The sequence below is a fragment of the Diabrotica virgifera genome, chromosome 5 (assembly GCF_917563875.1).
Source record: "Diabrotica virgifera virgifera chromosome 5, PGI_DIABVI_V3a".
NCBI classification, from domain to species: Eukaryota; Metazoa; Arthropoda; class Insecta; order Coleoptera; family Chrysomelidae; genus Diabrotica; species Diabrotica virgifera.
In genome coordinates this window covers 144,271,578-144,298,125 of record NC_065447.1, presented here as the reverse complement: position 1 = coordinate 144,298,125, position 26,548 = coordinate 144,271,578, and the positions used below count along the sequence as shown (strand labels likewise).

Genomic DNA, 26,548 nt, shown 5'->3' with positions numbered 1-26,548 from the left:
ATCCACAGGGTGCTGCGAACTTTGAGAAAAAAAAAACACATTTTGATTCGTACACCCGGTATACAATGACAGTTTGAGTGTCTAGCAACAATATTATTACAGCGATATTTTCAATGAATAAGGCTATAACGTGGTAAAAAATCACATAAATCAAAAAAAGGTTAAGGAAATTCGAAACATCAAAAATGACCAAATTTTTAGTGGATCGATTTTTTTGCACCGCAGTGTATTAGTGTTTTCTTGAAAAAACATTTTAAATACAATTTAATTTAAAATTTATAATTTTATACAATCTGCTTAGGGATACATTTCTTTAACGGTCCTTGTTAGCATATGGTTTGTATATTAAATGTTATTTCGTTTTGAGAAAAGTTATTAAAAATTTAGAAAAAATAGTAATTAAAGCGTATCGCTATACTACGATTACTCTAAGATGAGGCAAATTCGACGTTAATCGCCGAGTTAACAATTATTACTGTATTTCGTTTGATAATGTGTCTCGCAGGACATACACTGTAAACGGATAAACAATTCAGACCAACGCCTAAAGTCGTGAAACGAATGTAACATTACAAAACACACTCGTTAACGAATAATGTTGTTAATATTAACTGTTTTCTAACATTGCTAACTCTTCGAGCATTAGGTACGTGATCGCAAAAAATTTTAAAACTTAATTTTGATCAAAAAATTTATTATATAAATGATTTTCAAAAACATATACACCTTTTAATATTTGCCATTATACAAAACGGGTTCTTTTCTACATTTAGAATACTTTAAATATACACTTTCTCAATAACGAGAAATGCTTAATATTGTATACAAGTCCCAAACAACATAACAATATTCGTTGCATCTCGTAGTTAACATTATTTACATGTTTATCTAATTATCAACCTTTCTTCGAAACCATGTATTTCGATGGTAACATCATTAATATCTACACAGACCGATCACAAGCAACTTTTATTTAATACATAATATATTTATATGATATTATAGGAAGGAACAGTTTATTTACACAATGGTGGACAAGTCACATATTTGCTAGAGTTTCAGTTTAGGATTACCAATTTATATTATCAGTCAGATTTCTGTGATTTTATGTGGCATATAATTTAACTAAGAAATAACAAAAAATTTTCCATGAACACATTTTGCGAAATATCTGCAGGTTTGGCAGTTTTTTAATTTTTTAACAAAATACTAAATTATTCAACAATTAAATGCAAGTTTTTCACAAGTTTTTTCTTCTTCATTAGGAAACGGAAAAAAAGTACACTTGGCTGATTGATTTTTCATTGATAGAAATTTAACTGCAAATCTAAAGAATTCGGACTGAAGATTATCCGATGGGACCTTTAACTATGATTATAGGTCACGTGGTACACTTTGACGTAGCGGGGGACGATCTTATGTGTATGCTTTATGTGTGATTTACAAAACCAAGAGATTACCTAAAATTTTACTATTAATTTTGTACTAATGTATCAATACATTAATAGAAATTTATAGTAGAAAATGTCTGACATAATATAATATAATAGTTTAAATATAGAAAAATACTTAACTATTTTTAATGGGAAATAAGCCACAATTTTACTAAAAAAATGATTTTATTAACGTTTCGACGTTGTGACGTTAAAAACGTCACATCTTTGGTATTTTATTTTTAAATAAATATTTTACTTTATTTTCTTTAATATTTCGTTAGTAATAATTTTCTTCTATTTGTTTTACCTGTTTTCTTCGTTAAAAACTCGTTGGCCCCCTCTTTTATTATCTTCTATTTAATATATCTCTTTTCATCTAAAATCTAAATCATCATACTGAACGTACCCCGTATATTCTTACTCTGTGAGTATCTGTTTTAATACGGAACATGCCTAACTTCCTACGTTCACGCTGTCATTTCAATTCTCAAAATAGTGGTGGTAAACTAATAAAAGGCAATTACAGAGCTGATAATAGCTATCTATTTCCAGACTTAATATTCTCCTGGGGTGAGTTGTGTATTCTAATTATTTTTTCTTGTAATAACATTTCTACATCTAACGGCTTTTTCTAAAAATTTTTATATCTAACCTAACCTCCCATCTAAAAGCATGGTTTCTGATATTTTAGTTTTAAATATATCTTTTTAATTTACATATAGGCATGTTTAGTAATCAAAATTTTAACTATACTCCTCATCTTAATTCCATTTAATTTATCCCTTGCTATCTGCTACTGTTTGAATACATTTTGGCAAAGGGTACCTTTTCTTCTTGATGTCAAAACTTATACATGCATTACTCTTCTAGTTTTTGGGAATAAATCACTTTTCTCCCTACGGGAGACACCAGCATCCTCACCGGTGATGGAACTAAGGCTGACAAAAATGAAAACCAGGACATCTAGACTGCAACAACTACCATCTTCAACTGCAAGGGCGTAGGGCCGAACATCTGCCCAGGTCTACAAGAAGTCAACAGCAGTACCATTCGACATCAAGAAGTTACCATCGAACCAGTACCGCAAGCCATGCATAAGTATAATCTACAAATTGTTAGTTTTTGGCAAGAATTTGAATATATTTGTTAATGCACTTAATAACTCATATTTTTACTATATCTTTATGAACAATAAACATGATTAGTTAAAAATATTGTTTTGTTTGCTTTCATTCCAAACTTTCATAGTTCATTTCTAAGATTAGGACAAGACGAACACACATCTGAGAGACTGAGCTAAGCTGAGGGTGTAGCGATGGTTATCTTGGATGATTGAGGTAATATTTTCAAATATTATTTCAATTAGCTGGGGTAGTCCGCCGCTTTTTTTCGTTTCAACGTCTAAATCGGATGCCGTTGTCAAAATTGACGGTTGTTGAAACGTTAATAAAATATTTTTTTTAGTAAAATTGTGGCTTATTTCCCATAGTTAATTGCAAAAATGCCACAATAGCTTCAAAACATAAATAGAAAAATACGAAGAGATTTTAAGGCTGACACTCGACAGCCGAAGTGTGACGTCACGATTGTCATATTGTTATTATCGCTTTGTAAACAAAGGTTGAAAAGCCATGATTTGCATAAACTCAAACCTTTTTAATTCCTATGAAGTTGAAATTTTGCTTCCTCTGCTGCTTTTTCTGCTCAAGTATAGTGTTCTTAAGATAAGAAATATAGTTTTTTAGCGATATTCACCAAGCAAAGGTTAGGAACTTTTGTGAACCATTACATTTTGTATAATAAAAATGGTAATGTGCTTTGCCACGGATTGTAAACACTACAATTATTAGATATTTAGATTCTTTGTGTTTCTACAGGATCTGGATGAAAAGAAGAGATGGATTTCATTACTCAGGTACGAAAATGTAGTGAACAAAACGAACTAAATTTATCGCCCGTGGGGGAAGGCTTACAAATTATGCCACCATGAGAAGCACTGTCGACATGTCATATCCCCTCCATGTCAACCCTCCCAGATGATAGAAATTTTGTGATCAATAACAGCAATCTGAAAATCAATAAGACTGAAAGACATTTCTGAACCATTATTAAGTTAGGTAGTTGATGGAATGGTATAATAAAACTTTTTTTAATAAATAAAAATTTACATGTTTTAAAGTCAAAAATTATCTGTATTTCTATATTTTATTTTTAAAATCCCTTTTATTTTAGCTAGAACAGCAATTAAGAGTTAATAGGAAAAGGCCCCTGGTTAAATGCTAGAATCAAGAATACCAAAGGCCAAAATTTTACTCCGTTAAGATCCTAGACACCAAAATAATGTAAGGAAGTGGTTATCCTAGTCTTTGTTGAAAAAGGTATGTGTCTCGTGTCTGTTCATTTCTTGGAATTTTAATCCTATACTACAATCACAATAAAGATGCACTAGAAATAAACACACCAAGACACGTTGAATGTTACGAGGAGCACTCCCAAATCATGATTTATCATGTATATACATTGTATAAATCCCAAATCATGATTTACAAAGTTTATATATTGTAAATCATGATTCGGGAGTGCTCCTCGTAACATTCAACGTGTCTTGGTGTGTTTATTTCTAGTGCATCTTTATTGTGATTTTAGTATAGCTGTTGACAATTACTCTCTCTTAACCTTGAAAGCTATTGACAATTACCCTCTTAAGTTTAGAAGAGAAATAGAGGAATAAAGCAATTTAAATATGACGATCGAGTTTCACATTTAACAAAGACACAGTAAAAATTGTTCTTCTCTATTTACAATTGAAAAATCCTAAATATAGTCGGTTCGCTAAACTCACGACACAAGTGGCTAGAGATTTTAGTCGGTAATTTTTTTTGTTTTTTGCCAATTTTGCAAAAATTGGCAAAATTACTAACTATTTAGTAATTATTAATTATCCCTAGTTCATCCGTGACATTTATTTCTTTGCAATTCGGAAAGGCCCAAAGTGTGGTACGTGGAAGAATCTGAGAGAGGAGGATATGGGACTAATGATGAGGGGAAACAACCCCCGAAACCGGTATAGACTCTTCTTGCACTCTCAGATTTTACCATAGTATTATGCAGCTGCTGCAATTTCGTGTTGCAAAGAAATTGAGAATGTTTATACATTTTTAATTCATTTACTCTTTAATTTGAGTACTAAGGGGCTATCCTAGTGTAAAAGTACGAAATTCATATACTTTTTTGGGTATTTCTAAAATAAAAAGTACTGTACTAATTGTTTTGAAAATTTGCATGAGTATTTATTATAAAAAGAAGTACATGTAAAACAATTTTGATAAAAAAAATATTGAAAAGGAAACGAATTATGCGCCATCTACTGACGCCGTGAAAATAAAAACATAGCTTCACTGCTGCAGTGATTGGGACTAATAGAGATCCTGAAACATAAAATTTCAAAGTTATTATTGAAATATAAGTTATTTTCTATACCATCAACTAGGGGTTTTTTGATCGGATAAAAAATGTCGATTTGGCGGTTTTTTAAACTGAAAATGTTTTAGCTAATTTAAAAAAAAATTCAACACTTCGTCATTTTTCCAAATTTTAATATTTTTCAAAAATCCTAGTTGATGGTATAGGAAATAACTTATATTTCAATAATCACTTTGAAATTTTATGTTTCAGGATCTCTATTAGTCTCAATCACTGCAGCAGTGGAGCCATGTTTTTATTTTCACGGTGCCATTAGATGGCGCATAAATCGTTTAATTTTTAATATTTTTTTATGAAAATTGTTTTACATGTACTTCTTTTTATAATAAATGCTCATGCAAATTTTCAAAACAATTGGTACAGTACTTTTTATTTTAGAAATTCCCAAAAAAAGTATATGAATTTCATACTTTTACATTAGGATAGCCCCTTAAGGAATCTTTCTTGTTGGAGCTTTTACCACGCTGAGCAGATGAATTGTGAATTATTTAAAATTCTCTCATCTTAATTTCCTCGGCATCCTGTATGATTTATAAATTTTGAAAATCTCAGGAGGTGTAACCAAAGAAAGTATTCCACCTGTTGTCAATCTGGTGGTATGGAGACGATATTTATTGTCGTTTTCTGTGCTACTTCGATTGATAACCTACTTTGTTTTTCGCTAGATTGGCCTTAGTTCATCCGTGACATTTATTTCTTTGCAATTCAGAAAGGCCCATAATGTGGTTCGTGGAAGAATCTGAGAGAGGAGGATATGGGACTACTGATGAGGGGTAAACAACACCCGAAACCGGTATAGACTCTTCCTGCACTCTCAGATTTGACCATAGTATTATGCAGCTGCTGCATTTTCGTGTTGTAAAGAAATTGAGAATGTTTATACATTTTTAATTCATTTACTCTTTTGTTTGAGTATTAAGGAATCTTTCTTGTTATAGCTTTTACCACGCTGAGCAGATGAGTTGTGAATTATTTAAAATTCTCTCATCTTAATTTCCTCGGCATCCTGTACGATTTATAAATTTTGAAAATCTCAGGAGGTGTAACCAAAGATTCGGAAAGGCCCAAAGTGTGGTACGTGGAAGAATCTGAGAGAAGAGGATATGGGACTACTGATGAGGGGGAAACAACCCCCGAAACCGGTATAGACTCTTCCTGCACTATCAGATTTGACCATAGTATTATGCAGCTGCTGCATTTTCGTGTTGCAAAGAAATTGAGAATGTTTATACATTTTTATTTAGTAATTATTTTTTGCCAATTTTACCAAAATTGTCAAAATTACTTACTAAAATCACTAGCCAGTTTTGTCTGAGTTTAGCGAACGGACTATACCACTAATGCCACTCTTTAATAAACCACTCGTCCACCCACAAGAGATAACTAAAATTATATGAACTCCGACAAAAATGAAATTTTTATCATATTAAATTGTAATATATAACATCTTAGGTATATGAGAAAAAGACAAACATAAGCTGCACGAAAGAGAAGTTACAGCTATGTCACACTTCTGGTAATATAAGTTTTTAATATAATTGTACTTATCTTTACATCGTAAGAGAGCGTCATAGTTAAGCAACGGAGATGTTGCTTACAAATCGAAAGATGTAGTTGCTTGGGATCACAAAGTTGCCGTTCACTTTTGACAGCTGACATTACCATTAAAGCATGTGTCATGTAAAATTAAAGTTATATAACACATATAAGTGATATACAGTTGAAGGTTCCAAAATATACACTAAAAACTAAAATAAAAATTCTACTAATAAAAAACATTATTTAAATGAATTAGACTATTTAGGTTATTTTCAATTTAAACCAACATGTATTTATTACAATAAAAATATTTCAAGAAATAATTCACCAGAAATTGCGTACGTCTAGTTGCACCAACAAATAAACGATTGATTTTGGAAGTTATACTTCTTTAGGCACGAGGGCGAATTTTTATTTTCCTGGGCGCATGCGCACACCGACAGTATGGTATTAGTCGCTCAAACTTTATACGGGATCTTATCGAGTGTTAAAATCATCTGTCAATAATTGTTGGAGATTATGGATAAACAAATGTTTACGTAATAATTGATTGAGACAGGTACGTAATAATTGTAAATGTTTCAGTATCCTAATAAAAAATTAAATAGGTACCGACCTATTTGGAAAATTTAAAATGAACCTACCAAAATAGTATGTAATGCCTTGATTTACATAATTTGATTACCATCAAAATTTCTGTCAATATTCACCTAATATATTATTTTCTTACTCTCTGTTTTGTTGTATTTTAATATTTCAATATTCTACAAAAATCAAAATAATTTGGGTAAATTCAGAACTATCAAAAGTTTAAACCGTTTAGTTCGTCGATCTTCCCACATAATACATGTGTCTCCGTGGGTAAAAGTGTAAGATGAATGAATTCCAATACTAACTGCGCAAACATAAGCGGGTTCGAACCCCAATAGAAACTTTTATTTTTTTATTTTTTTTATACATTTTATGATTGTAAGTATATTTATTATATATTTTTTTTCAGAAAATACGTATTTAGTTAAAAAAATTTCCGACAATTATTGTTCAGAAATCATTTGTGGCATTTTTCAATGTTTGTGTGTGTTTTATTCTTTTATTTTTTAATTTTTGGTACTGTTTTAATAAAAAAATTTGAAAAGTAGTAAGTATTAAAATTAGTTTAATATTTAAATAAAATATAAATAAACTGTTTAAAGTATATTAATTTCGTTGAAATCATATAATAGAAGTATAATTTCTTACGTGCGTACAAAGTACACACACATTCTGTTTTATTTGGATTGCCTGTTTATTTAAAAATATAATAATTGTCAAAAAACTGTCAATTAAAAACAGAAGTTTTAACGATTCTCCCGAAAAATATTAAATTTTTTACCATCAAATATAATAACAGAACACTTTTCTTTCGAAAAAGGTTAAAATTTAATATGTTTTGGGAGAATCGTTAAAATTTCTATTTTTAATTTGACAGTTTTTTGACAATTATATTTTAAAATAAAGGGGCAATCCAAATCAATCGTTTATATGTTGGTGCAACTAGACATTAACTATTTTCTACGAATATTTGGCAGATATCTGCAATCGATTGAATCATATATTTGTTATAACTGGGATAAGGAAGTATTTTTTAACAATATTTTTATATAATAAACACAAATTTTATGGTGTAAATCAGAAAAGTAAATTTTATAAATATAAATATTTCAATACAGTGATGAGCGCGCTAATAACCGGCAAAATAACGCAAAAGATGGAAAATATATAAGGTTGTGAGATAAAAAGATATGAACCTAGTAGAGGTGAGAAATTTAGCAACAGAAACGTATAAATTGACATAATATTGATTGTTTCCCACCTTCAGCCGTATCGGACGAGTTTGGCAACTACCATTGTGACAGTGACAGTTTTAGTTGACATACTCCTATAATACGTCTAACGGCGGGAAACAATCAATATCATGTCAATTTATAGGTTTATATCGCTAAATTTATCTCTACTAGTTTCATCTCTTTTTATCTCACCAGTGGCGGCTCGTGACCTCAGTATGCGGGTAGGCGACGGGTAGGCGACAAAAAATATCCTACAATTTGTAATAACTTTTGAGCCGTCTTGCAATACTAAATGTAATCTATGAGCGCAACGATGTGTAAAAATTGCTTTTGGAGCATCTACTTTAATTTTTGATTGTAATCCGTTTAAAGAGCCAGCCATTACACTTGCACCATCGTAAAATTGAGCAATTAATTTATTTTTGTAATCATATGGCTCAAGCACGTTTGAAATTAAACTATATAGAGCGTCTGCAGATCTATTCTCGCTAACATCAAAAAACCCTAAAAATCTTTCTGTTACCTGACCAACTTTGTTAACAAAACGGATTGTTATAGTACACTGTGATTTTTCGGTTATATCAGCAGTATCGTCCGCTAGTATAGAAAAAAATTGACTTTCATTAATTTCTGTTGAAATTTCATTTTTTACGTAATCGGCAAGACAATCTATTAAATCATTTTGTATTGTTTTTGACAAACCCGTGAACACCCCTTCTCAATCTTGAATTTCTTCAACTTCTTCAATCTTTTTCAACTTCTTCATTATATATCTTATTAGATAGAGAAATATGTCCAGCTAAAGCACTGTCAATAGTTTGTTTATTTTTCTCTAACCGTTTTAAACCTAAGCAATTGTTTAAATGTTCTTTCGAAGATTCATGTTTTTTTACACTAGCTAATAAATTTTACAAATCTGAATATCCCTGACTCACCCAAATATTTTGCTTCAAATTTGAGAGCAACAGACAAAGCCAACAGAAAAGTGAATTTTTAAAATAACTTCCGCTTATCCATTTATATGATTTTCATACCATATTGTTTTAAATGATCTCGAAAATGGTCGATTGTCTTTTGTCTTATCTGTGGATAAAATTGTTAAATTTGGTAAAGGCCGGCCCATTGAAATAATTTCTGATCTTTCTTGATTTTGGTGCCTTGAAAAAGGCGTCTCGATCAAACTGCATATTACATCGTTTAAAATATTCATATTCGATGACTAAAGTTTTTCCACCAATAAAACTAACACACCTACGTTTCAACAACGTCAAATATTACTTATTTTATTTATGTATCAAATAATAATTTACTCTTCGAATAAATTGATAAGTTAACAATTAACCTCGCTTTAAATTTTTAATTATCTATATAATCTAATAACACAATTCGTCAGTTTAACTTTAAATTATCCAAATTGTATTGAAACACAATAAAAATATAATGGACGACTGACAAATAACTATTCACAGATTTATTTGTCGTTAGTGAATTATTACTAAATTAATATAAAATTAAAATGCCCTTCAATAGACCGATCTCAAATTTACCTGTTTATTATTCAGTTTTCATAAACAAATTTAAGTTGTCCTACCTAGTTTTATTGAATACTTAACCTACTAATAACAGCCAAAATCAAAAAACACTTATTTAAAACAGTTTCACAAGACACAAGAGAAGCAACTGATAAAATTTTGTAGGTCCGGCTATAAGACTCTGTGCCTATCCGCCCTTTCAAAATCGTGGCCAGCAGACCTGCAGCAGGCCTTTAGTTCGCGTAAACAGAGAGAGATCGCACGTCAATTCAGTGTTGGCGTCGTTCTATTTCAGGCTACGTTTTCAAGTGCCTGACCAAGGAAGAATATAGAATCTTACACAGTACTACAAGGAGCGTACAATAATTATAACTACGGAGAAAATTTTTTGGATATTTTTAAAAATAATTTGGATAATTTTTGCTATTTTATTGTAGGTATGGTGTGTGTGTGTGTGTTTGAGCATTATTGGCTTCGGAGTCAATGTCCATTCGCCATCTTACCTTTTTGGGATTATTTGTATTATTTATGCGGAAGCTCCAAAGGAGTGCTTCCTGCTTTCTACTGATTTGTTCAGGTATGTATCCAATCACAATCCTGCTCCAATTTTACAAAGAACTATTTTATATACCTATATCTAATTTTCAACGATTTTTGTTTTTATTTGGAATTATTTCTTTTCATTTTGATTTTTTTTTATCATTTTTTTATGTATTTTTTTTTTTTATTTATTTATTTTTTTTTTATTTTTTTTTATATATATATTTTTTTTGATATATTTTTTTATTTTTCATTGTCTTTTTCAATATAATTTGGGATATTAGACTAGGACACAATTTGACGCTCAGGGGTCGATCAGAGCATTTAGACGAGACAGGTGGACCTCGGATAGGCGTAGGGCTTAACACGAAAGGAAAAAAAAACATAGGTTATAAACTTAATCTAATACATAAAATATGTTTGTACAAAATTTGATAAACATTGAAATCTTCTGCTCTTAATAGTTGAGTTAGGTTATATGGTCTGGTGATTTTGGGTATTTTGGCCATTTCTTCATTTAATAATTTAACCTCGTTTATTATTCTAGAACAGCCTAGGATCATGTGCTCCGCTGTACCTTCTTCTCCACATGAACAATTAGGAGAATCACTCAATTTTATTTTATATTTGTACTGGGGAGTTAAAACATGGTTGAACCTTAACCTGCACAAAACAGAGAAAAACCGCTTGCTTCCCGACAGTCTTGAGAACCAAGACTGGCCAGGAGGCTTGGTAACTATGTTTTTATAAAATTTTCCCTTTGGACTGTTACTATACATTTCTCTCCATTCGGCTAGTATTATGGGTTTTACGTGGCAGGCAATTTCACTGTGGGGACATTTATAACTTAAAAGCTCTCCAGTTCTACTTCCTTTCTTAGCATCTTCGTCCACTTCTTCATTCTCTTTTATTCCACAATGTCCTTTAATCCAAACTAATGATACATTGATTTTTTTTGTTTGTAATTCTTGAAGTTTAATAATTATAGTAGTCAAAATATAATTACTACTGACTTGGTGGATATTTTTTATTTTCATAATAGCACTTTTACTATCAGAACAAATTGCAAATGATTCTGCTGTAATTTTCATATTACTTATATACAGGAGAGCTTCTAATATGGCTATTAATTCTGCAGTATATATTGTAAGCTTTTCATTTAATTTAAAGGATTTTTTATGATTTTTATGTGGATCAAATATAGCGCAACCTACTTTCTTGTTGTTCTTTGATGCATCCGTGAATATATATTGACATCTGGGAAGATACTTTTCTAAATCCTCCTCAAATATGTATTGTCTAATCCTTGGGTGAAATTTTGAATAGTCTTGGAGAAAAACACAGTTAATTGGATGGATGTTATAAATATTTATGCTATATAATGGATCTATATCTGAAGAGTATATTTCTTCTATTACGTTATTTATTACATAATATGACTCAGTAATAGTTAAACTTTTTTTCAACTTCCAATAACTATGGGTAAGATCCGATGTAAACAGTATATTGATTTTTTGGACTAAGTTGCTATTTTTAGAACTTAATTTAGCTATAAAATTGGAAGCTAAAATCTTTCGGCGATATTTTAGTGGAGTTTCTGCTACTTCGGCAAATAAGCAATCAATTGGTGTACTTTTTAAAGCCCCTAGGCATAGCCTTAGACACTTATTTACTACGTGATCTATTTTTTCTAGTTGACTTTTGGAAGCTTGGTCATAGAAGAAACTACCATAATCCAGTATTGACCTAATGTAGGATTTGTACAAAAGGATTGCTACGTTTGGATCTGATCCCCATTTTGTTCCACACACTGACCGTAAGATGTTAATTCCTTTTTCAGTTTTCTTGATTAAATAATCTATGTGGTTTTTCCATGTCATTTTTTTATCCAGATACATTCCTAGGTATTTTACAGATGCCCGTACACTTGATCTTAGCCAGAGGCCGAGAAGCGATGCCCCCGACGGGCCGCCCCTGTATCTCACAACTTTATATGTTTTCCATCTCTTATGTTATTTTGCCGGTTATTAAAGCGCTCATCACTGTATATTTATAACTGTTTCTAGGTTATTAGAAACCCAGCTTCGTGGCGAAAGAATCAGTTACATATTACATAATATATACAAAACACATAAACCATTTGTTTCTATTCATAACTGACAAATTCTTACAGCAGTTTGTAGATTGAATATAAAGTAGATAGGTATAGACCTACTTGACAAAAGTTCTTAATTTCGCCACCTAAAGTAAAATATTGCACATCATTTAGGACGCATTTTCAGATATTTCGTTTTTATATTTATGTAAATTATCTTTACATAAAAATAAAGACAAAACAGGACGTCCTGGATAAAATTAGAACCTTTGCGGACAGAGTTAACCAACCTGAATACCGCATCTTGACGTAAGATTGTTTATAATAGCGAATATCATACAGAAAACTGTGAGTATTTGAGTACTTTTTTTTTAGTTTTTTGTAGTACTTCTGGTTTCATAATTTTCCTCCACATAACTTTTGGTACTGAATCTGAATTCGCTGTTTTTCGTCAGTTTTTCTGTATATTTTGCAGTTTTTGCTACATTAATCTTCGGATGGACGGACGGACCGCACAAAACCAAAGTTTTTTGGTACAAAGGGCGTACCGACGACGCATGAGTGTCGTCAGTAGTTACTAAACGAACGATTTAAGTACGTGGTACCAGCCAAGTGGCGCTTGTTCAAGATGGGCACCGAACGTTTTAAATTTGTATTTCGATCCAAAATAAAACTTATTACATTGGAGATTTTGTATACCAAAAAGGAACACTTTTACAAGATCGGTAAAAGAACAATATGATAACATAAGTTAGTCATATTTAGGGATATAATTGTTCCCACGAATCGTTCCATGTATTTATAGATTACATTTTAAACAAAATTTCTCCACAAATAACTAGACTATAATATATTTTCTGATGGACGTCTTAGTCAAAACCGCAACAATACAACGGTCAAATTTTTGCTTAAATAGCCAAGTGCAAAACGTTTTAAAAAACATGTCCAAATAATTTCCAAATGCGCGAGCCCTCATTTTTACCCTGTTATTGGGGTGTACTTTACACTACGTTGTACTTACACTACATATGGCAATGTTTTGTGAAGTTTAAAACCAAGTCTATATAATATTGAACAAAAACTTAAAATAATACCAATAATACCATGTTATTAAATATACAGTGCTAGTCAAAAGCCCCTCCCCTTTGTATCTTTTGAACGGTTATACTTATAGTGAAATTTGGAGGGTGGAAATAAACGGACGTAAGCTTCTCAAATAGTCAGAACAAGTGACGAAATGGCGATGTTAAGTCACAATGACGACCTCTCGTGGATTTCGGCGGAACTAAAATTGAGGGTTTTTCTTTTTATTCGCCTGCTATAATGGGGGTTTTAATGTAAAATCGTTGTCAGTATTTTAGAAAATCAATAAAATGGAAAAGTTAGTAGTCTCATCGATTAATCTATCAGCATCAGTAGAATCAAAAGACCGTGTTCATCCTAAATTTACACCAAATATTCTGTAACACAACACACACATAAGAACACTTTAGAAAAAAGGTTTGTAAGCTTTTAATTAAATCTTTTGTATTAAAATTTATTAATTATATTGATTTTCGAAAATAGTGACAACGATTTGACATTAAAAACCCTCATTATAGCAGGCCAATAAAAAGAAAAATGCCCTCAATTTTAGTTCCGCCGAAATCCACGAGAGGTCGTCATTGTGACTTAACATCGCCAATAGTAACAGAACTTACAGACCCACTTTGACCGATAATTTTAAATGGGACCTCATGGCAAGTGATATGTCGTTTGAAAGGTATTGAAAATACCTATTCAATATACTAATTGTGTGTGGGTTAATTTTGATGAATAAATTAAATAAATTAAATAAATTTAAAATTGTAGTTTCGCATTTAATTAATAAAAATGCAAACGTCCGCCTATGGTTACTTGTCAAAAAGGTTGACCTTTTTCAGTTCCCTAGTTGGTTTGACGTCAACGTCAACTTTTTTGACAAGTAACCAGAGGCGGCTGTTTGAATTTTTATAAATTAAATGCGAAACTACAATTTAATATTTATTTAATTTATTCATCAAAATCAACTTAAACCCAAACAAAATTAGTATGATTGAATAGGTATTTTCAATACTTTTTAAACTTGATAAGATATCACTTGTCTAGGATCCCATTTAAAATTATCGGTCAAAGCGTCATCTGTCACTATTACGTCACTTGTTATGACTATTTGAGAAGCTTACGTCCGTTTATTTGCTCCGTCCAAATTTCACTATAATTATAACCGTTCAAAAGATACGTGGGGGGAGGGGGCTTTTGACTAGCATTATAGATTTAAAGTTTAAATTTTAAACTAGAAATAAGTAAACCAAAAACGTAACATAGTCTTCGTCTTTTTTTAGCAAATAACTTTGTATAAAGTAACTGAAATCAAAATGCATAAAACGTATGGTGTATTTTTAGGACACTTTCAACTGTATTTTTAATTAATAAACAATTTAAATATACAATTAAATAGAAATATATATTTTGGTGAAAGGAGCAATATTTCGTTTCAGCGATAAACAGCATCGCTGTAATTGCCATTCGATCGCACTCTCTCAAAACTAAATGTTTAAATGATAGTTGACTATATGTTCTTACTGGAGCATACTGGAACAATTTGTTTAAAAACTGTTAAATTTTTGTAATAAACAATATTACGTACTGGGAAAATCCATTAATTCACAAAAGTGAAGTTTTGAGAAAAACGCATTTAAACATTAATATACCTTATGGCTTACCTCTTAAAAATCGGGTACACTGGCTATTCAAGTTTTGGTACCTGGATATGATTTTGAGGGATGTTAACCACAGGTGGTGTGCACATACATGTACAGCTGGTTCCTAAAAAAACTGATACGACTCTTAGTAAGATTTGATCATTTTGAGCAGTGTATGATTGGTCTGACATTATATTATATTTATTATGACTGGCAAATAATCAAATAAACAAACAAACAGCCATTTTTTGAGGTTGAAGTTATCTGACAAATTTTAAGGTTTGGCAGTGACAGTGACAGTGTGTAAATAATAAGTATTTATCCTTCAAAATATAATAAATTAAATATAATTAAACTCATATTCATTATAGCCCACCTCATCAAGAGCTTTTTACAAGAAGATAGTCAGCGATTTTGATATGGCTTAGAGCCAGACTACATCAAGACCGCCTATAAATCGTGCTGGTAATTGCCTTGCAGCGAGACCAAAAACAAACAGAAGAAGAAGAAGAAAGTACACTGCTCAATTTTCTACAAAATACGCTTTAAGAGTCGTATCAGTTTTTTTTGGAACCAGCTGTACATAAAAATATTTGGAAAAACATTATTCATGAAAACTTAGAAAAATATGGAGTTAGTTGATTTTCTTTGTCATTGAATGTATCGATTTAAGCACGGTGGATGACGAATGTGGAGATATACGGTTTTTCCTGTTAATATATTGATGTTTGTGGATTTAATGGTATTAAAATGTCAAAATTGGAAAAAAAAAATGGAATTAGTGGATTTTCTCATTACGCCCACGATATATTTGAGTATAAGTATTAAAACTGTATAAATAGTTATCCACTTTCTTAAAAATCAACTTTTGTTTACTGCAATATGCATCGTATAATTATTGCGCATCAAAATGCGATCGCAATGACAACTAAAATGCCAGTTATTTTAAAATAGAAAACGTATATACCTAGTGATGCTATATCTGAAAATAGCGTTTTGGCTTATCACTAAAAATATTTTTCCTGAATAACAATGACTAATAAGTAATTCAAATCACAAAAATATAATTGTTGTAAATGTATAAATGCAATGGATTGCATTTACATAAATAAATAAATAAAAAATAACAAATTAAAACCCGACATATTTTTGTACAGATTACAAATAACATATGTGACACCTAGCAGCTTATAAATGACAGCTGTCAATAAAGTAATTTCACACACAGGTATGGCTTTACAAGTAATAGAAATAATGGACCATGCGGTAACTCAGTTCTTCGAATAAAGTTGAGCTTTCCGTTTCCGATGAGCCAGCATATCGTAAAACGGGTTGTGACTAATGCTTTGAGTTAATCTGTGCATCCACTCTCTTCGTTCCTCTTCACTACTAGCTGACATTCTATATACAGTGTGTTTTCCCTCTACAACTTTACCCTCGGAGTCCGTCTTACACGCTTTGATAAACTCCGCTCCCCCACTGGCGTACAATTCGAAACAAAACTGTTTTTGTCTATCGTAACACTCACGTATCGAAATGTTTTCTAAGGGAATAATGCCGCGTGGTTCTTTGTCAGTGGTGTATTCGAAATAATACAGGCAGTTGTCGTTTAATATAAACCAACGACGTTTCCAGCTCTTGTAACGGCCACCCTGTTTCCATAGCCAGCCTTCTTTGTCTGGATTGAAGAAGGTATGCATTAAGTCGTTACCATCATCCTCTGGAATCTTGAAAGGTTCGGCTTTGATGCTGTCATAAAGACTCTACAAAAGAAAATAAAATATTATATTTTGATATACAACAATGTCTACTCCACTTTGAAGATGGCATGGGTGAAACATCAAGAAAGAAAATAAATAAAATTGTAAAACATTAGTATGATACAGTTGATCCAAAAAACGGCACAACCCAGACATCCAAAGTGAAAGTTATCATTCAACACCAAATTGTTCTATATGGTCCACATATTGTTCAGTAATAAGTCACACCATTTTGAGCGTCGGGTTTGGGGGATAGGTGGGGGAAAAGTCGGTAAACTACGAGTTTTTTACGTTTTTCGTCAATATTTCTAAAACTACTATGCGGTTTAGCGTGAAAAATGTTCTATACAAAAATGTTCTACATTCAATTTTAAACAAAAAAGGTCCTATGCATAATCCTTCTAAAATTCACGGTTCGAAAGTTACGGAGGTAGTATATTATAATTGGTCCAAAAAAAGGCCCAACCCCGTCATACTAAATTAAAGTTTTCCTCCAACACCAAATTGTTCTATATGGTCCACATATTGTCCAGTAAAAAGTTACACTATTTTGAGCGTCGGGTTTGGGGATGAGGGGAGGGGAAAAGTCGGTAAATTAGTAGTTTTTTTAATTTTTCGTCAATATTTCTAAACCTAAGGTCCGGTTTCACCAACAACAACAATGAATAGCTATTCGTCGAATAAAATTTATTAGACGTTTAAGTTTATGTTTTGTTTCAATATAATTTTGGTAATTTAAAGTTAAACTGGCGAAATTACATTTTTCTAAATATTTACAGCCAGATTAAAATTGCCCATTTACGCGAAGAGTAAGTATTTTTTTGATAAATAAATAAAATAAGTCTTAATTTGACGTTAGTAAAATGGAGAAATGTCAGTTTATTGGTAGAATAACTTTAATCATAGAATAAACTACTATTTGTCGTTGGTGAAACCGGCCCTACGAGGTTTAGCGTGAAAAATATTCTATACAATAATGTTCTACACTAAATTTGAAACGAAAAAGATCCTATTCATATTTGTTCTAAAATCAACGGTTTGGAGTTACGGAGAGTTTAAAGTGAAGGTTTTCCATATTTTTTAAACTGTTTGAACAAATTATAACATTATTACGGAAGAAACTAATTCTTTTAACAGGATTTTGTTTTCTGAATATATTTTGCTATTTCATTGGCCGGTGGTAAGTTACTGATAAGCCCTTGAAGGAACGACAACCTCACCAAGAGGCTTCTACAGGCCTAGGCCATATAAATCTCTGGTACGGAGAAACCTAATCTGAACTTTTTATGGAAAGTATCGCATGAATATCTTTCCAATAGTAAAATTTTTCGTTTCAAATTTAATGTAGAACATTTTTGTATAGAATATTGTTCACGCTAAACCGCTTAGGTTTAGAAATATTGACGAAAAACGTAAAAAACTACTAATTTGCCGACTTCTCCCCTCCACCTCACCTCAAACTCGCCGCTCAAAATGGTGTAACTTTTTACTGAACAATATGTGGACGATATAGAACAATTTGGTGTTGGAGGAAAACTTTTATTTTGGATGACGGGTTAGGCCTTTTCTTGGACCAATTATACTATACCACCTCCGTAACTTTGGCACCGTTCCTTTTAGAAGGATTATGCATAGGACCTTTTTTGTTTAAAATTTAACGTAGAACATTTTTGTATAGACATTGTTCACGCTAAACTGCATAGTTTTGGAAATATTGACGAAAAACGTAAAAAAATCTTAATTTACCGACTTCTCCCCCACCACCCCCCAAACCCGACGCTCAAAATGGTGTGACATTTTACTGAACAATATGTGGACCATATAGAACAATTTGGTGTTGAAGGATAACTTTCACTTTGGATGTCTGGGTTTGGGTCTAGTTATACCATACTACATTGTATGCAGCTGATTTCTTGCTTCGATAAACGTTGGTATAACATAGTTTCTTGCCCATAATGTTTAAAACCTTTCAAAAACTTGTTAATTGACATACTAACATGAATACAAAAATAAATACATCAATTTGTTTTAGAAAAAGGCATTCCACAACGACCACAACACAAAAAAACTGACAGAATTGGAACAAAAATGCCTAGAAGACTTCCACATAAATTTAAAAAGAGAAGTTAATATTTAATTACGATTCAGAGATCACTACCATCTGCTTATGTTCATTTCAACCTCTTGGTTTCATCAGAGCAACCTGTAGTGTGCTCTGTATTGAATTAAATCCTTCTGCCGTGTATGCCAATTATAATAAAATAATTAACAAGTAGACACAGTAGCGACATCTAATAAAAGATAGGCGAAACCCAAGAGACTCCATTTCTAAATAAATTAATTAATATTTAAGAATAAAAATCTAAAAGATTTCTTAGGTCGGAAAACAAATTCTCAGTTATACCTATACCCTATCCTTCTATAATTTGCAAGGAAAAAGGGCGATGAATGTCTAGACATGGGGGACCTACTGTGTTGTGGGATGCGTATTATAGAGCCCCCATGTTCATGCATTCATCGCCCTTTTTCTTTGCAAATTATAGAAGGATAGGGTATAGGTATAAGTGAGAATTTATTTTCCGACCTAAGAAATCTTTTAGATTTTTATTTTTAAATATTAATTTAATTAGAAGTAGTCTCTTGGGTTTCGCCTATCTTTTATTAGATGTTATTATTATAATTGGCATACTTGTTAATTATATTATTATAAACTTGTTAATTATTTTATTATAATTGGCATAGTCGGCAGAACTAGAAGGATTTGATTCCGATTCAGAGCATACTACAGGCAGTTTTGAAGAAACCAAGAGGTTGAAAATGTACCGGGTGTCCCAATAAGAATGACTCTCGGCCATATCTCAGGAACCGTTTATAGTAGAGCTTTGAAATAAAAAATTTTATAACAAAAGTTGCCTCAGGAAAAGCCTGGAAATTATTTTTATAATTGTGGGTCCACCGCTAGAGGGCGTAATTGAATATCAAAAATAAAAAAATCTAAATTTTACAAAATTTTCCTAATGAAGGGGCACTGGAAATTCGATTATTGTATTCTTCATCAAATTCTGCGCATATTTGATTTAACAAATTTAACTCTACCTTTGCAAATAAGTGGTGGGGGTGAGTGGGAACCTTGTTATGAAAAAATGGCTGTAAGTCCGGTTCTGCTAAATAAAATTTTGAAAACTGGGTCTTGTTGAAGACAGATCTTTTTCTTCAATGTAAGCGTGATAGTTTTGAACCATCCTAATAAGTAATAAGCCAGATGGGAGGCGTTATTTAATTTTTTTCAGAAATCTAGTTTTTTTTGGAAAATATTAAATACAAGTATGTATTTTTAATCATACTTTATAAAATTAGATTAAATTAGCAATAGAATAGCGAAAACCGCATGTCGATATCTTTTTTCTATCTCAAGATATCTCGAGAAACGTGTAAATTTAATACATAACTGTTACTATCACCGGTAAACTAAGTTAATGAAAAGTAGTGTGCTGTGGAAAAAAACCAAATAACATTTTCCAGATGTCAACGTATAAAAATATAATTAATTAAAACAACAATATAAAGAGAAACAATACTATTAAAATTAAATATAACACAGAACAAAAAGAACTACTTAGTGACGACCTAAATATTCAAATTGTTGCCCATCATACACTACTCTAGAATACATTATCCAGAGAATACTAAACGCCATTCAAAGCATATCGAGAGCAGAAATTGCGACTGCTGTTCAATCTACTCTTGAAAGAGTAAATGTTTGCAACGAAAATGATGGGCAAAAATTTGAACGTTTATGTCATCACTAAATAGTTGTTTTTATTTCTTTGTAATAGGGCTTTTCAACGCTTCTCATTTGTTTCGAACCTCTGTCATATGCCGTATAATCCGTGTATAATATTAATATACGAGATATGAACGAGGCTCGAAACAAATGAGAAGCGTTGAAAAGACCTAATATACGTTGACAGCTGGAAAATGTTTCCATAGCACACTACTTTTAATGAATTTCGTTTACCGGTGACAGTAACAGTTATGTTTTTAAATTTACACGTTTTGTAAGATATCTCGAGATAGAAAAAAGGTATTAACATGCGGTTTTCGCTATTCTGTTGCTAATTTTGTTTAATTTTGTAATATGGTATTAAAAATGCAGATTTGCATTTAATATTTTCCAAGGAACACTAGATTTCTTAAAAAAATTAAATAACGCGTTCTAGCTGGCATATTACTCAGTAAGTTGGTTCGAAATCATAACTTTTACATTGAAGAAAAAGATCTGTCTTCAACAAGACCAAGTTTGCAAAATTTGATTAAGCAGAACCGGACTCACAGCCAGTTTTTCATAACAAGGGTCCCACTCACCCCCAGCTCTTATTTCCAAAGGTAGACCTAAACTTGTAAAATCAAATATGCGTAGAATTTTATGAAGAATACGACAATCGGATTTCTAATGCCCCTTCATTAGGAAAATTTTGTAAAATTTAGATTTTTTAATTTTTGATATTCAATTACGCCCTCTAGCGGTGGTCCCACAATTATGAAAATAATTTCCAGGCTTTTCCTGAGGCAACTTTTGTTATAAAATTTTTTATTTGAAAGCTCTACCATAAACGGTTCCCGAGATATGGCCGAGAGCCATTCGTATTGGGACACCCGGTACATAAGCAGATGGAAGTGGTCTGTGAATCGTAATTAAATCTTAATTGTCTTTACCTAATATAAATGAATTGGTGATCATGACCAAAATCTAGTATTTCTAGAAAACAGATAAAAAATAAGTAGGTATATAAAAAAGTTGCTCTTGTAGAAATGCACTTTAAAACTAGTTTGAACGCAACCGATTATAAAGTGATCCAAACCGTCAAATATCAAAAGTATAAGACAGAGTACAATGCAAAATAAAAAAATATTAAGAATGGTATGCAATGCACTATATGAATACATTAATAATACTACATGATGATTCAGCTACTGAGCAGATGAGAAAACTGCGAGTAACTACTTCGGTGAATTAAAAGATCATCTCAATGAACAATCAGAACAGTTAATTATTTTCTCCGGATTTGACAGTTTCAAATCACCTGAGTAGATGAAATTCTTGAATTTCAAGAAAACATTTAGGTGGTCTGATAGACGGATATGCTAAACTATAAAGTATAAAGTATTTTAACTATTAGAGAGTAACTTATCTCCCATGTACCTTTCACTCAAACTATTTACTTATAACTTCGCTGAATCAGATTCTAAATTACAATAAATAAAAATTTATGGATTTTGTAGCTAGCTGATGGACATTCACGTTTAATAATTTTTTTTATTTCCAAGGAATATAGTCAGTCACCTTGGCATGAAAATTTTAAGTCAACTATTTTTTGTGGACAAACAATTTCTACAATGACAGAAGATTTTATTACTGTTTTTATTCCAAGTTTTGAGTTATACAGTTGGGTAAAACTCGACACATTTTGGTGGCTCAGGCATGCTATTTTTTGTAAGTATGATCTCTTGTTTTTTAAAACCTCTGTCAACTTTTTAACTTTTTCTCAATTAATTAGGTTATACTTAATTTTAGGGCTTTTAGAACACTGATGATGGATTTCTTAATCCGAAAACGTTTTGTCTTAAGGTGACCCTTATTTAGGGTATTTTAAAATATATCTTTTACAACAAATCTAGTATATTTTTTATATTCATTTTAAGTCCATATTTTCCACAGAAACTGCTTGGCTTATTTTTTAGTAGTAGTTGGAGCTGTTCAGCAGAGCTTGCCTTAATCACAGTGTCATCTGCATAATGTTGTTAATAGATCATATGTTAATTATTAATCCTACATTTCAGATAGTAAATCTTCTTCAAAAATGAATTCACTATATACATTGAATAGTAATGGAGACATAATACATCCGTGCCTAACTCCTCTCCTGAATATTTTTCTAAGTAATAGTTTAATTGCAAAATTATAATTTTAAAATGAAACGATAAACTGACCTAACCAATTAAAAAATGCGACTCTAAAAAATCCAGTGACGTAGATAAACATAAAGATTAAATTCGATGATGTGCTAAAATGAAACTATGTATCAAAGAAAAATGGCTAGGTACATATGTAAAACTTGCTGTATTTTCCTTTAAAACATAGAAAATATTTTAGAAGACATTGTAATGAGTTTTTCCTACAGATTATAACAAAATATAAAAATGTTTACTTACCACTAACAATTCTCTGGGCAAATCTTGCCCTTGATTAATGCCCCTATTCATATTAATAAATTGTTCTATGCTGGGTTTTTCCTTAACGCTAGGATTGTGCAAACTCGTATTGAGCATTATAATGGCGAATGAAAGGACGTAACAGGTATCTGAATTTTCGAAAATGTTATTTTCGCCTTGACATTCACAGTAACGTTTAGCGAAACATTCCATCATCCGGTCGATCTTTTGAGCTTCACCTGGTAGACGAAAACTCCACAAAAATTGTCTACAAGAAAAATAAAAATATGGATTTATCACTTGGATTACATTATATTATTACTTTAATAATCTTACTACTACTATTTCCGATGCTCTTAACCTTAAACTCTTGTGAGTCTTTACCTCTCACCGCTCTACCCATTCATCCACTGACTTGATCTTGTTCGTTTTCAATTTAAAGCACTAGACTGTATATGTATCACAGCACTTAGGCCACAATTGACTCATTGTGCAATTGTACATCCTCCCAAGGGGTTGTCGTCCTTAGTTCATTATCCATCCTGCCATTTCCAGGAAGGCGGACAAATCACCAGGTGACATCTGCCCTATGTCGGCAGGTGTAGGCCAAGGCTCGCCGTACGCATACTGTCGTATTGACGATAACTCAGGACATTCACATAGGACATGCTCGACAGTTTCGTCATCTCGTTCACACCTCCTGCATAGAGGCGTGTCTACTAGCCCCAGTGTGTGGAGGTGTTTTCTTAGTTGACAATGGCCAGTTAAAAAACCAACTGTCAAGCGTAGGTTATTCCTAATTATTGTCTGTATTTTTCTGATGCTGACTTCCCAAGATTCCTTAGTGTTACCTTGGCAAGTCTTCATCCTGGCCCTTCTTCCCATCTTTTCACGGTTTGCGTGTGGGAGTGACATTTGACAATTTCCGCGATTGTTGCAGTTGACCAGCCAAAAAAATCACCAGGTCCTAACAGTCTTAGGCCTGCTGCCTTCCTTGCTAGCTGGTCAGCAATGCGGTTGCCTTTATTTCCGTTGTGTCCTTTAACCCACCTCAGGATGATGTTGTTACCATCCGAAGCTTGGGCTAGTGATTCATGACACTCCATTACTAGCCCTGATATGACACGTGGTCTGTTCAGGGTTAGTAGCGCTTGTCTGTTGTCTGTGCAGATTATTATGGTTTTGCCGGCTATACCTTTCCGGGTTATCTCTTTTGCGACTATGGAGATACCAGTCAGTTAAGTCTGAACTACGCTGGAATATTTGCCCATACCCGATTTTATACTAAGGTTCAGTGATCTGGAGTATATTCCGCATCCTGAGCCTTCTTCCGTTTTGGAGCCATCGGTGTAGATGCATTTGCCACGTGTAGTGCATTTCCCACGTTTGACTCCCTATGATGTCTTGTTTCGATTTTGTAGGGTTTCGTCGAAGATAAACATAGGTTTAATTGAGTCTCATCCATGGCCCGCAGTAGGGCAGTGCCTCCAGCTCACCCCTCCAGAAACGACATCTCAATTGTCCCATTCCTACATCAAGGTTTGCACCCGCTGAGCGTAGTATATAGATAAACTGTATGCATTTTATACTGCGCTTTTTCTTTCGCTCTAGGGTAGTGCGGAACTTCAGGTACGCAAAACCGGAACCTTACCCACTAAACACCTCTATCTCCTAGCTGGAGTATACTAGGCACTACTCTTATCGAGTGTAATTTCTGAGTATCTCGTTTTTGTCCCTGCCCTATTTCTTTAGTTATTTTTATTCTTTTAGTTTTGTCCATGTTGTAACATCCTCTCATATTCTTTCTCCGTAATAGTCTTTACCGTTATGTTAATATGTTATTTGCTAACTATCGATTTCTTTATGTTTTATGGTGTGATCCTTTCTATTTTTTTTATCAGCTCTTCCCTTTCCAGACTGAATTGACTGCATGCAAAAACGCAATGATCTGCGTCATCTTCCACCCCACAAATTTCGCATAGGTCGTCTAATTTTATAAGTAGAGGTCCTAAAAGACCCATGCCTCATCAAAAATTGTTTGAAATAAAAATTCCCTGATCTTCTTTATATCCCCTTTCTCTTATTATACATATTCATCCTTTACCATTAAATGAATTGGTACAAGATAACTTCTTCTATTACCTGAGTACAGCAATGGTTGAAGGTTGTCCTATATGCGCTTACCATTCTTAGTGGTTTCCTTTGCGCCTTTACCATCATTCCCACATACTTTTTTTCTTTAATAAATACTTCCTTCCAGATTGGGACCGCATTAAGAGGGTACGATCTCTAAATACATCTTCCTTTTGTATGAACTAGGCCCCCTACATTTAGAATTACCTTTGCTAAAGCGGCGGTCTTCCCTTCAGCTCTCTCTCTCTATATGTTTTGTGAAAATAAATCAGTCATCGAGTTGAACACCATATACCTCACTTATCTTTTCGGTATAATTTCAACCTCTTCTAAGTGGAACTTCATAAAAGTCCCTCTTTCTTTTTACTTTTAGTATGACCACCTCTGTCTTCTCCGCCGCTGATACCAACTTATTTTTTTAACCCATATGGATACTTTGTTCAGAGCATTGTTTCCCTTTTCTATGATCCCCCAATTTGTATTATCTTCCATTATGATGGCTATATCATTCGTAAAAGCGACTATTTTCACCCCGTTCTCAAACTTAAACTTCAATACCCCATCGTACATGATGTTCCACAGTATCTGTCCCAACACCGATCCCTGAGGAACTTCCGATGTTGTATCCAACCATTTTTTACTGGTTACTTTTATTTTTCTGTTTGATACAGTCGAGTCCCTGAATCTTTACCCGTGCGTCATCACTTAAAGCATACGAAATAAGTCGATGATAAGTCGGAAATTGAAATTGAAAAGTGATGACGCACGGGTAAAGATTCTGGGACTCAACTGTAGATAGTCACACAATATGTTAGATATTTTGGTATATTCATGTCTTTCATTCTTTCGATTATAACGGACCAATTTGGTGTATTAAAGGCATTTTCAATTCAATATCTAGTATTTCTATAACCAAAATTATGCGGAACTACCGAAGCTAATTGTGTTAATGAGATTTGCAATAAAAAGTAAAAATTGTAACCTATTACCTAGTAATTGTAACCTAGTAAAGTCGGATTTATATTAGGACGGGTCGTGGACGACACGGCTGTCTTACGGGGCACGTTGAGGAATCGTCTGATATGAAAAGCATTGGCTAGTTTATCATACAAAGGGGTGCGGGGACGTGCGCTTTCTATTGCATGCCCCGTCTTAACATATATCCGGCTTAAAAGGGCTATGCGGGAATGGGACCACAAAAATAAAATTTCCATAGATCTCCTGAGAAACTGCGCATTTACAACATCTGGCAACAGCGCCTTCCATAA

At 32.5% G+C, this 26,548-nt stretch overlaps 1 protein-coding gene across 7 annotated transcripts in view; it reads right to left on the bottom strand.

The window, feature by feature from the left end:
- Positions 1-677: 677 nt before the first annotated feature.
- The window catches only part of LOC114331795 (cytohesin-1), a 304,207-nt gene continuing 278,336 nt past the window's right edge, over positions 678-26,548 (bottom strand). For all 7 annotated transcript variants that reach the window (XM_028281457.2, XM_050650398.1, XM_050650399.1 and 4 more), the window contains 2 exons: positions 23,148-23,415; positions 678-16,937 (listed from right to left, as the gene is read on the bottom strand). In XM_028281457.2, coding sequence (XP_028137258.1) covers positions 16,446-16,937; positions 23,148-23,415 — 760 coding nt within the window. In that variant the 3' untranslated portion in view covers positions 678-16,445. The remainder of the gene's footprint in view (positions 16,938-23,147; positions 23,416-26,548) is intronic.